At 41.1% G+C, this 16,498-nt stretch overlaps 2 protein-coding genes across 2 annotated transcripts in view; one reads left to right on the forward strand and one right to left on the reverse strand.

Annotated features, from left to right (window-relative positions):
• The window catches only part of tor4aa (torsin family 4, member Aa), an 8,043-nt gene extending 5,718 nt beyond the window's left edge, over positions 1-2,325 (forward strand). The window contains 2 exon segments of the mRNA XM_079658333.1: positions 340-585; positions 588-2,325. Coding sequence (XP_079514459.1) covers positions 340-585; positions 588-1,190 — 849 coding nt within the window. The 3' untranslated portion in view covers positions 1,191-2,325.
• A 140-nt stretch (positions 2,326-2,465) lies between these two features.
• On the reverse strand, positions 2,466-15,000 carry LOC307024299 (non-selective voltage-gated ion channel VDAC2). The gene is made up of 9 exons (XM_079658338.1): positions 14,860-15,000; positions 11,564-11,634; positions 10,781-10,830; positions 8,569-8,721; positions 8,429-8,481; positions 7,675-7,896; positions 4,522-4,672; positions 4,368-4,425; positions 2,466-3,610 (listed from the first exon to the last, which is right to left on the reverse strand). The coding sequence occupies exons 2-9, from the start codon at positions 11,628-11,630 to the stop codon at positions 3,519-3,521; spliced, it is 846 nt and encodes a 281-aa protein (XP_079514464.1). The 5' UTR covers positions 11,631-11,634; positions 14,860-15,000; the 3' UTR covers positions 2,466-3,518.
• Positions 15,001-16,498: the final 1,498 nt, after the last annotated feature.

Below are 16,498 nucleotides of genomic sequence, written 5' to 3' on the forward strand. Positions count from 1 at the left end.
TTAAATCACGGGTAGCGTTTAGCTGAGTTTCTGCCGGTAGACAGCCTTCTCTTCACAGAGCTCACCGCTTGCATGGCTCCAAAAGGGCGTGGCCAGCAGCAGCTCGGTTACATTTAAAGGGACAGACCCAGACTCAGCACTTTTGTAACAGGGCTGAAATAGAGGTGTATGAGGCATGCTACAATGGGTGATCTGTTTGGAATTTTGAGCAAAAAGATTCAGAGACATGTTTTGTATAGATATGGCACTATAATATATTGTTCAAATATAGTAAAATATGGGACCTTTAAGGGGGACCTATTATCAGTAATGTAATATTAACATCTCGTTTTTATCCAGGTGTACAACGCTATAGAGAACCTCGACGACCACCTTCTCAGGTACGACCTGGAGGGGCTGGACAAGACGCTGAGGAGGGAGGTGTTCGGGCAGCAGGGAGCGGTGGAGGGTCTACTGTCCCACCTGAAGGAATACCTGTCCACCTACGTCCACAACAAGCCCTGGTGCTGTCCCTGCACGGCCCCAGCGGGAGTGGGAAAAAGCCACCTGGGACGCCTCCTGGCGGGACATTTCCGCTCAGTGGTGGGGAGACGCTGGTGCTTCAGTACTACGTCCTCCACCACTGCCCCCAGGAGGCAGACGCCCTGCAGTGCGCCCGAGACCTCTCCGCTCTGATCTCGGAGATTGTGGAACGAGCCGAGGAGGAGGAGAAGATCCCGCTCTTCATCTTCGACGAGGCCGAGCACATGCACGGAGAGATCCTGGACGTGCTGCTGCAACTCGTGTCGTCCGAACAAACCAACGAGTATCTGAACGCTATCTACCTGTTCCTGAGCAACCTGGGGCACTCACACATCACCAAACATATGCTGCACAACTCCTCCAGTACTTCTATGGCGAAATCCGGTCGTTATAGTCACTTTGTAAAAGAGCTGACTCCGATTTTACGTAACACTCTGGAGAAGCTTCACGTGCTGTGGACCGAGGCGGACATCTTACCTTTGGGCCTTTTGGAGAAAGGTCAAGTGATGGAGTGCTTCCTGGATGAAATGACTCGAGAGGGCTTCTACCCGGATCATACCAACATAGAGCGCCTAGCGGGGGAGATTGAATACTACCCCGAGGTAGGGGGACATGAGTACTCCCAGACAGGATGCAAGCAAGTGGTAGCAAAGGTCAACCTGTTGTGAAATGCTCTGCAGGAAATCTTGGATGTTTCACATTCTTGAAAGCATGAAGAAAATGTGCATGATATGTGGGTGAGGTCTAAGGGTTATGAAACTTGAATGGCAAAACCACAGCTTTCGAGAAAATCGCAAAGGGTGTTGAAGATGTTCCCCTCTGTTGTGGGAAATGTGGCGTGAATCCTGTGAAGAGGTTTGAAAACGCGCGGTCACATACAGTAAACAGTCCTCAGAGGGTCAGTTCACCGTGAGAAAAAGCTGGTTTTGACTGAATGAATGTCAGCTCTCACATGTAGTTCGGACATTAATATACCCCTTAGAATTAATCGTTATAACTTTTATGCTCCCTTACTTTTCTTCTAATGCCATCATCAGATGCAAAGTTTACTTAATATTTTTGCAAATGCATTGACGTTTCCATCAGAGCAACTGTACTTGGTGGTCTTACTTCCAATATTCAAAATGACCACGGCAAATGAAGTTTCACTGATTTCCAGTATAATGAAGTTAAGGCAGACATCTAAGAGAAGCATTTTCAAAAACCTGAAACAAACATTTCCCTAGAGGTAATTGAAAATGACTTCTTTATTATGTGGGAACTGACCCTTTGCATACGTCACAACTACATGTTAGGCAGCTCAGACCGACATTGGACACAAGCAATATTCATTCATGTAATAAAGTGAAGTTCAGATATTTATAGTGCAGTTACTAACAAACATTGTTAGTCAATAAGAAGTTCCTTTTTTGTCAGAAATGTCTTACGTGATGCAGCATGACTTTTATTAATGCTAGTGCAAGTCTGTGGATAGTCTTATTTAGTCCACATTGTAGATCTACTTAAATAATGTGAATTTAAGTAACTCATTCTGGCTTTGACCTGCAGAAGAAGAATATCTCCTCTTTGTTTTAGAATACCTGACACATTTATTTATTAAAGATAGTTTTGCATGGGTATGCTACATGTTCACATCCAGAGATATTGACATAAGGTCAACACAGACTTGCACTAGGATGATGTTTTATTGACCTAATGAAAGTTATCGAGTCAAGAGTATGTTAATATCCTGTATTCAGGTATCCTACAGTCGAAATGTAAACTTAATTGTGTTTCAAATTAAAAAGACACCATTTAAACAGCTGTGAGATTGTTCTTTAAAAGCAAAACATGGATAAAAGCAAAATATGGCTCTTAAATAATGAAAGATTACGAGTTAAAAACAACAGCAAAAATAATAGTCTACCCTTATTGATGAAGCAATAATTACAACAACTTTCAGATAGTGTTTTTTCATGATTAGAATTCCTTTAATTGACATTGGAAAAAAATGAGGTACTGTGTCTAAGTCACAAATAAAAGTAAGCCTTATGACAACACAATAAGATAGAAACAAAAAACACACATTTTGGTTGCAGAAAGGATAAAAGGAAAGTCATTTAGGACAACCTCTTGAATAATCCTATGCAGTGTTTTGACCGAGTCCCTCTGAGGACAATCAGCTGTATTTTATGTACAGATCTGAGGAGTGTTTTCGAGGAGAGAGCACTGACGGCAATGGGTGCAGTCCTCGAGCAACATGAGGAAACAGCTGGAAGTGGAGTTAAGACGAGTAGTTACCAGCAGATGCTAAATATCCTCCCTCTTTGTGAACGGCTGAGACAGATAGATGAAAACAATATTGTAGAAATGCAAACTAACTACATACGCTACTATAAGATAAGATTCCACTACATTGATTTCACCTACCAAAAGTCACAAAGGATTTGAAAGATAATTCATGAGCACCTTTCCTTGTTTTAGTTTTTAATATTTTTGATTACCTCTCAATAATATTTCAGTCATATGTTCATGAAATGTGTTTAAACATTTATATGGATAATAGTCCACAGACAACACAGCCAAAGGTGCTTAAAATAAAAAATAAACAGACACTCAGCACCCTTTTTTTGACCAAGCGAATAAGCTTTCAGCTCTGCATCCACGTTTTTCATTCTTACATGCTTTCAGGAGGGAAGGAAACAACTGAATACAGAAGCTAAACATTAACGCCAACAGTTACTCCTTTCAGAGACCTACAGGGAAATAAATAGTGTCACTTCAATGACCGTAAAACTGTACGCCGTCAGTTTCGGGAACAACAACCTCACAGCTCCTCTCAGGGTGTTAAGCATGGTGCTGAGGCTCCACTATTACTGTCAGATACGGGGGGGGGAGGGGAGGAAGCGTGAGGGAGAGCCCAGAGAGAAGCTACATGACAGTGGTGGACTGTGAAGGGGGGAGGGGTGTGTGTAGTGATGAGGTTCAGGGGTTTGTTTCCTTCTCTTTTCTCCCCTCTATGCCTCCAGCTCGAAGCCCATGCCCACTTTGTGTCCGCCGGCGTTGAAGTTTTTCCCGTCGATCAGAGCGGAGAGGGTGACCTTCACACCTGCACACACACAAACGTAAGACTTTAAGATGTTTTTACGAACAATTACGATGCAGTATAATATCTGTTTGCCTACTGGGTTTTACTGTCAAATACTTAGATATTTAACTTTAGCAAAAGTAGCAATACCACATTGTAAAATCCTGCTATAAGTCAAAAAGTTAAAAGTACAAAAGTATTAGCATCAACATATATTTGAAGTACTGATCTTGCAGAATAGTCCTTTTCATGAAAGTTTACTATATTTTATTATTGGATTATTTATATGAATGCATTTATACGTACAGCACTTTTATGCATCAATGTATTGATTACTTTCATCCTGCTGGGTATCTTAAGAATATATATAAATTACATTTTAAAATTAATAAAGCCTTTTAATATTAATGAATAATATCATAATGTATCTATTGAGAATAAATGTATTGTTTATCAGGAAAGTCATTTAAGTTAATGAACTATTAATTGGTACCCTCTGAAATGTAGTGGAACATTGTACTTGAATCATTTATTTTAATTTATTTCCATCAATGACAAAGTATGTGTAAAATGAGCTACTCAAAGACATCACCATGGAAAACTAGGATGACATTTGACACTACTTTCTGACCCTTTTTTATAGAGCAAAGAGAATAACTTGTAAAATAGTTTGGAAAGTAATCAAATATGTCATGAAATATAAAGACAGCCCTACAAAGCTACAGGGTCAACCCTTCTCTTATCTCAGATATTTTAGGTAAATATTGAAGTGTGTTACCTGGCCGAAGGCTCTGGGTGTAGCCCACTCCGATCAGACTGGCATTGTTGACTTTGGCCTGCGGGGGGGGGAAACATGATGAGTCATGAAACAGAACAGCACATTTGTTTGGGATCATTTATCTTTCACAACAGAGCTGTGACCCAGCACTCACAGACAGAGAGGCGTCTTTGTCCAGCTTGTATTTGGCGGCGATGCCGAAGCGAGTGTTGTTGCTGCCGGCGGTCCAGGCCAGAGTGACCGCTGTCTCCAGGTCGTCGTTCACCTTCTGGTAGATGGAGCCGCCGAACTCCGTCCCGTCGTTACTGAGAGACGAGATCCAGAGACAGATAGTGAGATTTGTTCAGAGTGTAATCCTGCAGACCCCTAACTCATCTGGAACATTAGAGTTTGTAATCTTGGCTATCATATGTCATACAGTGGTGCAGAATTTTAAATGAGCACTGATGTTGCACTCATCTACGAAAAGGAGCTGGAACATATTTCTACAAACTATTACTCGTTTTTTAAAGAAGTTCTTGATTTCCTTTTTGTGAATGATCATTTACTTTATTTTCATAGTGATTAAATCCGTTCGTCTTTGGTTGCCTTGACCTTTTTACAATTTTTAGACATCGATTTGTTTTAATAATAATAATAATAATAATAACTTTTATTTATATAGCGCTTTTCAATAACCCAAAGTCGCTTACAAAAAAAATTAAAAGTACAGAAAGGGGGTGAACAGGCAGAAGACAACATATTGGACAAGAAAATTGAACATGAACATTACATGAACAGGCAAAGGACAACACAGGGGGGGAGCAAGCATAGGACAACGAGCAAAAGACAACATAATGGAAAAGAGGAAAGAAAAAGTTGATGAATGTATGAATAAGAGATGCAGCGTGGGGTGAATAAGAGATACAGCGTGGGGTGTGAGTGAAGTCAGTGGGTTGGGGGGTAGGGTAAGTTGAAGGCTTGGGAGAAGAGGTATGTTTTCAGCTGGGTTTTGAAGGTAGACAGTGTGGGAGAGTGGCGGACAGATTGGGGGAGGGAGTTCCAGAGGCGGGGTGCTGATCTGGAGAATGCTCTGTTGCCAAATGTTTTGAGTCTTGATGGTGGTACTGTGAGGGAGAGAGTGGAGGAGGATCGGAGGGCTCGGGGGGGGTTGTAGGGGATGAGGAGGTCAGAGAGGTAGGGGGGGGCTAGGTGGTGAAGGGCTTTATAGGTGAGGAGGAGTGTTTTGAAGATGATGCGTTGTTTGATGGGGAGCCAGTGAAGAGAGCGGAGAACGGGAGTGATGTGTTCACGGGTCCGGGTGTGGGTGAGGAGGCGGGCAGCAGAGTTTTGTACCATTTGGAGTCTATGGAGGGAATGGGAGGAGATGCCATTGAGGAGGGCGTTGCAATAGTCGAGGCGGGAGGTGATGAAGGCATGGATGAGGGATTCAGCAGCACGGGGGGGGAGGTAGTGTTTGATTTTGGCAATGCGGCGGAGGTGGAAGTAGGAGATCTTGATGATGGAGCTGACATGGGGGTCAAAGGAGAGGGTGGGGTCCAGGATAACGCCAAGATTGCGTACCAGGGGGGAGGGGGTGATGGTTGAATTCTCAATGGTGAGTGAAATGGGTCCTGTTTTATTGAGGGTTGATCTGGTGCCTATGATGAGTAGCTCTGTTTTATCACTGTTGAGTTTAAGGAAATTGTGAGTCAGCCATGTTTTTATTGAAGAGATGCAGGTTTCGATATGGGTGAGGGGAGGGTTGTGAGGGGATTTGGTGGTGATGTAGATCTGGGTGTCATCGGCGTAACAGTGGAAATCAAGGTTGAGGTTGCGAATAATGTGACCAAGGGGGAAAAGATAGCAGATGAAGAGGAGGGGGCCGAGGACTGAGCCCTGGGGGACCCCCTGTGTGACTGGGGAGAGGGCGGATGTGTGGCCAGAGAGGGAGATGAATTGTTGCCTGTCGGTGAGGTAGGAGGTGAGCCAGTCGAGAGCGGAGCCCTCAACACCCTGTTGGCGCAGCCTTTGTAGGAGGATTGAGTGATTCACAGTGTCAAAGGCTGCGCTGAGGTCTAGTAGTAGCAGGATGTTGAGGGCACCGGAGTCTGCAGAGGAGAGGAGATCGTTGATTACTTTGACCAGGGCTGTTTCAGTGCTGTGGAGTGGGCGAAAACCAGACTGGAGGGGTTCATAGAGGTTGTTGGACTGGAGGTGGGTGTGGAGCTGGGTGGCGACAATACGCTCCAGTGTTTTGGAGAGGAATGGCAGGTTGGAGATGGGGCGGTAGTTGGAGAGGTTGGCTGGGTCAAGGGTGGGCTTTTTGAGGATGGGGGTGATGGAGGCAAGTTTGTAGATGGAGGGAACAAGACCAAGGGATAGAGATTGGTTGAAGAGGGTGGTGAGGTGGGGGATGAGGACAGGGAGGCAGGCCTTAGTTAGGGTCGTAGGGAGGGGGTCAAGAAAGCAGGTGGTTGTTTTGGATGAGGTGATGATGGCTAGGATGTGGGAGGAGTCAACAGGAGAGAAGGCAGTGAGGGGAGGGAAGGGCGGGTGGACTGGGAGAGGAGAGGGGGCGTGGGGGTTGGAGGAGATAGTGGTCATGGCAGTTAGGGAGCTGTTGATTTGTGAAACTTTGTTGTTGAAGGCGAGGAGGAAGGAGTTGCATAGGTCAGGGGAGGAGGGTGGATTGATGTCAGGTGGCTGGAGCAATTTATTGATGGTGGAAAACAGGATGCGGGGGTTCCGGTTGGTGCTGTCGATGAGGGTGGAGAAGTGGGCAGATTTGGCGGCTTGGAGAGCATCACGGTAGGAGGAGATGTGAACTTTATAGGCTTCGGCGTGGACGGTGAGGTGGGTTCGTTTGAACAATCTTTCAAGTTGACGGCCGGTCTGTTTCATGGTACGGAGTTCCGGGGTGTACCAGGGGGCGGGGTTGGTGAATGAAACAGAGGAGGTTTTCCAGGGGGCCAGAGAGTCGAGGGAGTCAGAGAGAATTGAGTTGAGTGTGGTGGCATAGTCGTCAGGGGAAGAGGGGGCAGAGTCGGGCGGGAAGGCAGAGGATATGAGCTGGGAGAGCGTGAGGGGGTTGACTGCCTTGATGTTGCCCATAAAAAAGGGAGAACAAATACTAACTATTACTACTTAAAAAATATCTTTCACAATCGAGGCAGCATCCAAAATACTTCATCCTACATTTCCTACAACGTAACTTATTATAAGTCTTTCAAAGATGTTTGTCATGAATGCTTTCTGCAAAGGTGTGTCTCCTAAGCTAAAGAACAGATGAGGATGAATGTGAGGTGTAGCCTCCTGGAGTACTCACACGTTGGTGTGCAGCTGGAAGTCTCCGGCCTTGTATCCCAGGGCGAAGTTGTTCTGGGCCAGTTTGGACTTGGCCGTGTCGAAGGCCATCTGGTAGCCGGCCAGCCAGCCCTCGTAGCCGAGCACCGCTGTGGCGTGGATGATGGGACCCTCGAAGTCCACGTCACAGCCCATGTTCACAAACTCACGCTTGTAGGCCGTCTTCAGCTTTCCACTCTTCTTACTGAAACAGGCAATCATAGGGTTAAATATTTATCTCTAATATCCATTGTAAATGTAATACATGTTCCTTGATCCCCATAGACACTGTGGTTTATGATCCCACATAAATACATCCATCCTGTCCCCAAATACTGACTAGATTACCAAATGTGGATTAATACGCCCCTGAAAGTAGTCCCCAACAATTACTATTATGGCCCTGTTTGTTTGTTTTGAAGGAGTAGCTGTTTTTCTTAGATTACTGAGACAGTTTTAATATCAAAAACTATATATTTGCGTGTCGTATTTGAATTAGGTAAAAGTTAAACTAATCTTTCAATGTAGGTTTGAAAATGTGTGAAAACAACAGATAATTGTTGACAAAATAAAAGAAACCTTAGTGTATATAATTATATATTGTGTATATTAATCACTGTGCTCTGACTTTACGGCACTACCAGGCCTTAGCCAAAGTTTATACTCACTGTATTACATTATGTTTCAAGTCAAACCCAAAGGAATGCTATAACTGATTCATCCAAATGTCCACTTACCCTGTGTTTGGTACAAAAGATGTATCCAAGGCGACCTTTAGTCCTTGAGTCAGCTGGAGGTAAAGTAGCAGAATAACAGTGTTAGAAATGCAATTTAACGTTTAGCAAAACCAAATCTGAACCCTGACGTTGGCACACACCTGGTCCTCCACGGTGACCTCGGTGGCCAGCGTGTTGTCTGTGTTCCACTTCTGGTTGAAGGTGAGGCCCAGCTCCTTCATCTTGTATTTGGTCTCCAGGCTCCCTGCAGCCTTCCCTGTGTCTGTGTTACTGGAGCCAGATGTGTTGAACTCCTGAAAGGAGGACATTCAGTCTTTAGTATACACAAGTTAATCACACTCGGATAATCAGACAATGTCCAACGCACTAGCAACACATAGAAAGAGACCTTAAAGACAAGCGTGGGGAAAAAAAGAGTAAAACCTGTGCAGACTACAACTGAAACTAAATATAATTATGATTAAACTGTACAGAAATAAATCCTATCAGAGGCATATAACATTGTTATCATTAAACAATACACTTGACAGACAGCCTCAACATGAATCCATGCAGGACACCAGTAGCACATGTAATGGACAGAAAAACATGTTGCAGAGTGTATGGTTAGAAAACATAGACCAGGGTGTTAAAAAGTGACCATATTGGCTTATAATGTAGTATTTACCATTTTAAACCTTGTTTCGTACGGCTGCTGTTGTCTTTCTTTTCATAATGTAGATGAAGTGTTTGGTTGTGCATGGTCAGTGTTTCCACGGCTTATCTCATATACTGCTTGACCCATCAGCCTAATATTTATTGAGCTAATTTATGACTGTATGCTCAAGGACCTCTTGTGGGTGCGGTGGTTCATGATTTATGAAAAGCTACTTATTGAATGTTATAGCGTTGTTGGCTGTGACTCTTATCTCCTCTTGAACAGCCGTTACAGGCAGCATACCCACTCTTTCAGTTAGGAAATGTTCCTAAGTAAGTCCATTAGTATTTCTGATCTATTTTCCATCTACATCGATGCATTTGATTGAGTGGTTGTGCTCAGTGAGTGTGTCGTTGGAAACAGAGCGTTTAGGGCAGAAAGCTGAATCTTTTTGTAACAATCTGACAGAACTCTGGAGGGGAAAAGGAGGAGGTGTGTGTTTCATGGTAACGGATGTATCGATTAAAAGGAGCTGACCGGATTGCATTTCACTAGAGTTGTACTTTTTACAGTTTAATGAGTTGTATAAATTGCCTGATTGATTTGTATAGTACATAATGTAATGAGGAAAGCAGCTTCCATGGAGCATGGATTGTGAATTTAAACTTTTCAAACGATTATTTTCTTTCTTTTTCGCCAACACATCACAGCTATCATGTTAAACTGTTTTAAATTAGATACAGTAGCCCATAGGCTGACATTCGTAAGCAGTGACATAATCTCAGTGGTTGACCAATCACATCCCTAGAACAAACAGTTAATGGATTAATTAAGACAATTGACTGACAAGGGAAATTAAGCCCTTAAGAAATGAAAAGTTAGAGGTTATTAAGAGTGAAGTGACAGGACATTAAAAGCAAATAATCGTTATAAAAACACATTAATATTCGTGCTGTGTGAATGATGCTCACAAAGACAAAAGAAGACAGACACTGGAGCATGAGAACAGCAGTGAGGCATGATGGAGGTGAACGGTAAATGAATAGCAGCTGTCAGCGCTGACTCCGATCTTACCATCTACATTATCGTCCGGCACAGAAGGCAGCAGCATGGAGACAGAGCAGCGGTTAGGGGAGGCAGGGGGAGACAGGTAGAGAGACAGACAGGCCACAGTACAAACATGTCTGTCCTGTTTCTTAGAGAACAAGTTTAGCAAAGCAGGTCTGCATCAGCACCGCTCAGATACCTGGAGGCGTCCCACTACAGGTCACAGCAGGGGGCGGGGTTCAGGTAGAAGGTGTGCTGAGGCTTTTATTTTGGAGGAGGGTGAGAGAGTGCAGCAGTGATGGAGAGCAGGAAGGTTGTAATATGAGATCAGTGTATTACTGTGAGCTTCTGAGATGTCCAACTCTGTAAAGAGCTTGCTGACGTGCTCCACTAGTTGTTTACCTATCATGTGCTACCATTTCCTGTTTGTTACATTGGTATCAGCTTCCAGAGCTTAAAAACACTTTGCCTGTCCGCCGGGCTCTGAGGACAACTATGGGGTTCTTTCTTAAATATCTGTTCACAAAATATTATCACAACGACACTCAGATAAAACCTTTCTCTGGTTATTTCAACAGTAAATTAGGTTTTAACAGAGATGGACTGGTCAGAAAGACACTAGAAAATGACAACTGGTAAAAGAAGTAATATAAGAAAAGAGTCCTCACCACTCCACTCTGTGATTTGGTCTTGAGGTCGAGCTTCACAACTCCAAAGCCTGGAAGATTGTAAAGGACAGAATGATGTGTTAGCAATGCAATGAACAAATAATTCCAATAAACAAGATTTAAAGGAATAGGTGGACATTTTGGAAAATATGTATATCCGGGAAAAACTACTCCTATCTGCCTGTTCAATAATATAAACCTGGAGCAGGAGGCATTTACATTAGCTTAGCATAAAGGCACATAAAACCTAGTGGCATTTTAACATGTCAGTGCCAGGAATGCATGATATGTTAATTATCGATCTAAGAGAGGTTGGAATTTGTTTTTAAATATTTGGACAAAGCCTGGTAAGCTCTTTCCCCCAGTGACCAGTCTTATTGCTAAGCTAAGCTAACAGTCTCCTGCATCTTCACATTTAACAAAATAAAATTTAAAATCATGTGGATATATATATTGATTTAAATATAATGAAATGTGTGCAATGTGATGACGTACATTGTTTGGAATTTGATTTGATCTATTTGGTTTGAAACTCACATCACCTACAATTAAGTTTATATAATAATGTGATATAAAGTGTATTCCTTTTGGCCTTCTCCTAGTTCAAACATTACAGAACTACTTTAAATCGTCATAGCTATAATCATCAATATATTTATATTATCTGCGCAACAGAGAGGAGTCTAAGAGCTACACTCACTAAACACCAGGTTTGAACAGTCTCTGTATTTTAGGAATTCCTCACGGATAATAATTGACTCTTTAGGCAAAAATAGTACTCACCATATCCCTTGCTGAATATATCCTTGGCAGATTTGCCCAAGTCCGCGTATGAAGGAGGGACAGCCATTGTGCTGGAGGAGAGAAAGTCAGTAATGTCATTAGTGTCGCTGACTCATTTTAATATAATATATATATATATATATGTTACAATGTATTTATTGTTATCAACTTATTTATTGTCATATGAACAACAATGAATCGTGTTTGCTCCCTCCAACAATGCTCAAACACATACAGATAAAAAGGAAAAAATAACTTGTTGTTGTGCAGCTCTGTTTATTGACCTTTCCAAAGCGTTTGACACCGTTGATCATCGTGTCTTAAAACAGAGGCTACTCAGTACTGGCATATCCAGCCATGCAGTGGGGTGGTTTGTGAACTACCTCTCTGAAAGGTCCCAATGTGTTCACTTTGATGGGCTGTCTTCTGAGTGGTTAAACATTGCTAATGGTGTTCCTCAAGGTTCTGTTTTAGGTCCACTTTTATTCTCCATATATATCAACAGTTTAGGTGAAAATGTGGATGAAGCTACTTTACATTTTTATGCGGACGATACCGTGATGTATTGTGCAGGTCCCTCCATTCAGGAGGCGGTTGTTAAATTACAGGCTGTTTTTAACATTATTCAGACTCAGCTCTCTGAACTAAAGCTTCTTTTAAATGTGGATAAAACCAAGATAATGCTCTTTTCAAAAGCTAAAAAGTCACCAGAGCCTGTTTTAGATATTGTATCAACGCAAGGAACAAAACTTGAAGTTGTTGCCTGTTACAAATACCTTGGTATCTTGCTTGATGACTGTCTCTCTTTTAAACTTCATGTCAATAACCTGCTTAAAAAACTGAGGGTTAGGCTAGGTTTCTTTTTCAGGAATAAGTCCTGTTTCTCGCTTGAGGCCAGGAAAAGGCTAGTCACTGTGACCTTTTTACCTGTGCTGGACTATGGTGATCTGCTGTATATGAATGCACCTGCCAACTACCTAAGCAAACTAGATGCTGCGTATCATAGTGCTCTGAGATTTGTCACTAACTGTAAAGCACTTACTCATCACTGTACACTGTATACCAAGGCAGGTTTACCATCACTCACTGTACGGAGGCTCAGTCACTGGTACACTTTTATCTATAAAGCTATGTTGGGCAAACTCCCGTATTATATCTGTTCATTGATAAAGCAGAAAGTTGCAAGCAGCTATTGTCTGCGATCACAGGATATAGTCTTGTTAGATGTGCCAAGAGTAAGGACTGTCTTAGGTAAGACAGCTTTTATGTGCGCAGCTCCACTTGCTTGGAACAGTCTACAGGCAAAATTGAAATTGAGCATTTTTATTTCTTTGAATGTATTTAAGGCATGTCTAAATGAAATGCTTTCTGACACTCTGGGTAGTTGTAAATGTTGAATATGTAAATATGATATCCTCTGTTGTTTGTATGTTGTTTTTATGTTTCATGTGGAACTAAATGATGCAGGTCTCCCTTGTAAATGAGATCGATGATCTCAAGGGACTAATCTGTCTAAATAAAGGTTTGAAATGAAATGAAAACTTATATTTAACTTAATAAAAAAATATAATACATAAAATAATGCAAAAGTTGATATCGAGAGATAAAACACAAGTATATAAAATACAATATTTTCTGTGGTATACAGTCATTGCAAAGTGAATGAACTCTAATGTAAACAGGAAAATAGTAAATGCATAAAGTAATAATAATAAATAAATTAAAATTTTTTTTGAATAAATGTACACATTTATTAATGTAATACTGTAAAAAAATTCATTACAAAAAATAAAAGAGCAGTTTGAAGCACGTTTTCTTCTCTGCTCTGTGTTGCAGTGGTTTAGTCCGTCACATGTGAGTCTTCCATGATGCCGCAACACTAGCGAAGCTCATCCTGATTGAAGTCAATAGGGTTTTGTCATATACCAACACAATGCAGTAGCCATCACTTAATTAAGTCACCATGTCTACAGGTTTGCTCCAGCAAAAGGGAACAAAATGTTCTTTTAGAGCAGCTGGGAGGCTAACAACCGAGGAGCTCTGCATCTGGATGCACCAAGGAGCTACTGGGGCACCTTAAGAGCCCAGCACCATGACATATACATTTAACTTGGAATATGAGTTCAAATGAACATAAAATAACATGAAATAACTAATCTAGCAGGTATTATATGTGATATTCTGTTCTGTCATACTGCTGTACAATACAATATATTATGAATACCTTACAACTCATACTATAACTAGTATCCCATACTTTATTATAGTTAACCATTTTGTTGTATGTTATAACTATTTGAACACTGGTTTGTGCATCATTTATCACACTACTGTCACTTTTGTCTCTCTTGTTTGCATCGTATACCTATTTTAATGTTTTACACCTCTTATTATAAACAATTTTTATTTTCTCTATTTAACTGTTCTCCTGCCTAACTTATAAAATATGTATTTCGTTTGATCCCCATCCTGTTGAAGCATCCGACCAAAAGGCTCTCTCTACACATCTCAAGGTTGTAAAAAGGGCCCTCATCCTGGGGATTCTGCTTTTGGATATGTTTCTACTGAATGAACATCTGTTTTAAATCAATCCCAATGTGAACAATGCTTTATTTGCTGCATGTAAAGCCCCTTGGTGCTGCATCTCTGATTCGGGACAAAGGACAGCAGATGGGCCTGAGAAAGAGGTGTGGGGGTGTTTTACAGCTAGCTCGCTAGCTAGCTAGATAACTAACTAGTGTGTTAGCTGCAGTAACAAGCTAGCTTACTTGCAATTATAGGATACGAAAGATATGCATCACTTAATTGTTATAGCTAGTTAGTTAATATATTATAGTCTGCATGCACCGCATTACACACACACACACACACACACACACACACACACACACACACACACACACACACACACACACACACACACACACACACACACACACACACACACACACACACACACACACACACACACACACACACACACACACACACACACCTACACCTACACCTTCAGGTCTAGTAGCTAGCCATAAACCTAGCAAATAAAGTTGAAAAATGCTAACCTGAATCTCTGCACCATAACACTGTTTAACCTAACATCAAGGATTAAACTGCACTCCAAGGCTCAGCATCATTACATAACTGAGCCACCGCTAGCTAAATCGCCTAACATGCTATACTAACCTTGGAGAGAACCGTTATCACAGCAGCCATTAGTACCGTTAATTATTACACAGGTATTATACAGCTGAACCCAATGTTTAATATGAATTTGTACTCATTGTATGTCTCCTTACCGTTGTGTGTTTGGAAGGGGGGTTTGCAGAGTTCCCTGGCGTGATGCTGCTGAGTGGATTGACAGCTAGCTTAGTTTGGCAATGGCAATGTCTAAAACCGGGGACAGGGCATAATGAAGGAGACATATAGCGCATGCGCAGTACCAGAGAGAGAGAAGAGCGATCAAAGAGTCAATGTACTGTAGAAGCAAGAGTTAAACCCACAGCGCACAGCATCATCCGAGCAGGTTCACCTGATTGTAAAAAATAAATATTGAATGTGTTTGTGTATTCAAATTAGAAAATGTTCAATTACTATACTTAACTTCAATTTTGAGGGACTTGTACTTTAATTGAGTATTGCACATGTGTTCTACTTTGTACTTCTACCCCCACTATGATTCATGAGGTTAATGGGTGTACATTTTCGATACAATAAATATACCTTTAGTTACTTTGCAGATTTGCATTCATATCGTTAAATATACAATACTTAAATAAGACCTACATCTTATACGTGTATTCAATTTCACAAGCTCCCCTGCAGTATACAAAGTCATTCAAACTAGCTGCACCTTTACCAGCTTTGATAACATTAATGCATCAATAATTATAATCAAAACATATAATATATCATTCTGAAATGGGCCTATTTGAATAATGAGTAATGAGGTAAATGTTGATGCTAAAATTGTTCTACTTTTACTTCAGTAACATTTTGAATGCAGGACTTGTAACAGAGTTTTCCTACACTCTGGGTCTTCTACTTTTGCTTAAGTACAAGATCTGAGTACTTCTCCCACCTCTACTTATTTTTTAAATGAACCACTATATTTATGTGTTGTCATGAATCCCTGGGCCATTGGGACAGACCGCAGGGCTCTTTCACCTTGTGGCTGACCATAGGAGGCTGGAACTCTTTACACTTATGAAATATAATATAATCATAAACGTTTTTTGTAAGAGAACAAATCCAATTACATCTGCCAAATAAAGTGGTGAAATAAGAATAAAATAGATTATTTTTGGTAAAAGTAGAAATTAACTGTAAAACAAACTGGCAAGTAAAAGAACTGCATAGAAAAATAATACCATAATATACTTTAGGCCTAAGTGCGCAAAGAGAGAGATCTTGTAATGCGTAATAGCCAGTGTTATTACAATGTATATTTTATTACTTGTTTATTATAACCATGGATGCATTATTTTGTCGCCACTCTTATTTTTGCTGCTTATAAGGGAGGGGATGATTGTAATTACCTTATTCAGGCCTACTGCTGGGTAGCTTTATCTATACTTCCCAATCATAATTCCTGGGTTGATGTGAGTAAAAAGTACAATGTGTTCCACACTGAGGTGTAGTGCAGTAAAAATACATTATCCCTGGTACAGTTCTGAGTGGAAGACCAGGGAAATACTCAAGAAAGTACAAAAACATCATCATTTTGTTAACGTTTGATTTATTAATACTGAGCGATTTAAGTAGTAGGCTACTCAAATAATTCACTTAAGAAAGATGTAAGCATCATAATAACCCCAAATACCAAAAGAAAGACACTCAGAATCATAAATATTACAGGACTATAATTATTCATGAGTTCATGTGTTCATAGTTTCAATGCTACAGCTAGTTAGGGTGAATTTTGTTTGGTTGACCTTT

Source organism: Notothenia rossii (genome assembly GCF_949606895.1).
Source record: "Notothenia rossii genome assembly, chromosome: 11".
Lineage (NCBI taxonomy): Eukaryota > Metazoa > Chordata > Actinopteri > Perciformes > Nototheniidae > Notothenia > Notothenia rossii.

Bases quoted from the DNA above. Each gene is read 5' to 3' on its own strand.
- LOC307024299 (XM_079658338.1), bottom strand. From the start codon at position 11,630: ATGGCTGTCCCTCCTTCATACGCGGACTTGGGCAAATCTGCCAAGGAT. The intron at 10,831-11,563 runs GTGAGTACTATT...ACAATCTTCCAG, and splicing joins TATATTCAGCAAGGGATATG to GCTTTGGAGTTGTGAAGCTC. The intron at 8,482-8,568 runs GTGTGTGCCAAC...CTTTACCTCCAG, and splicing joins AGGTCACCGTGGAGGACCAG to CTGACTCAAGGACTAAAGGT.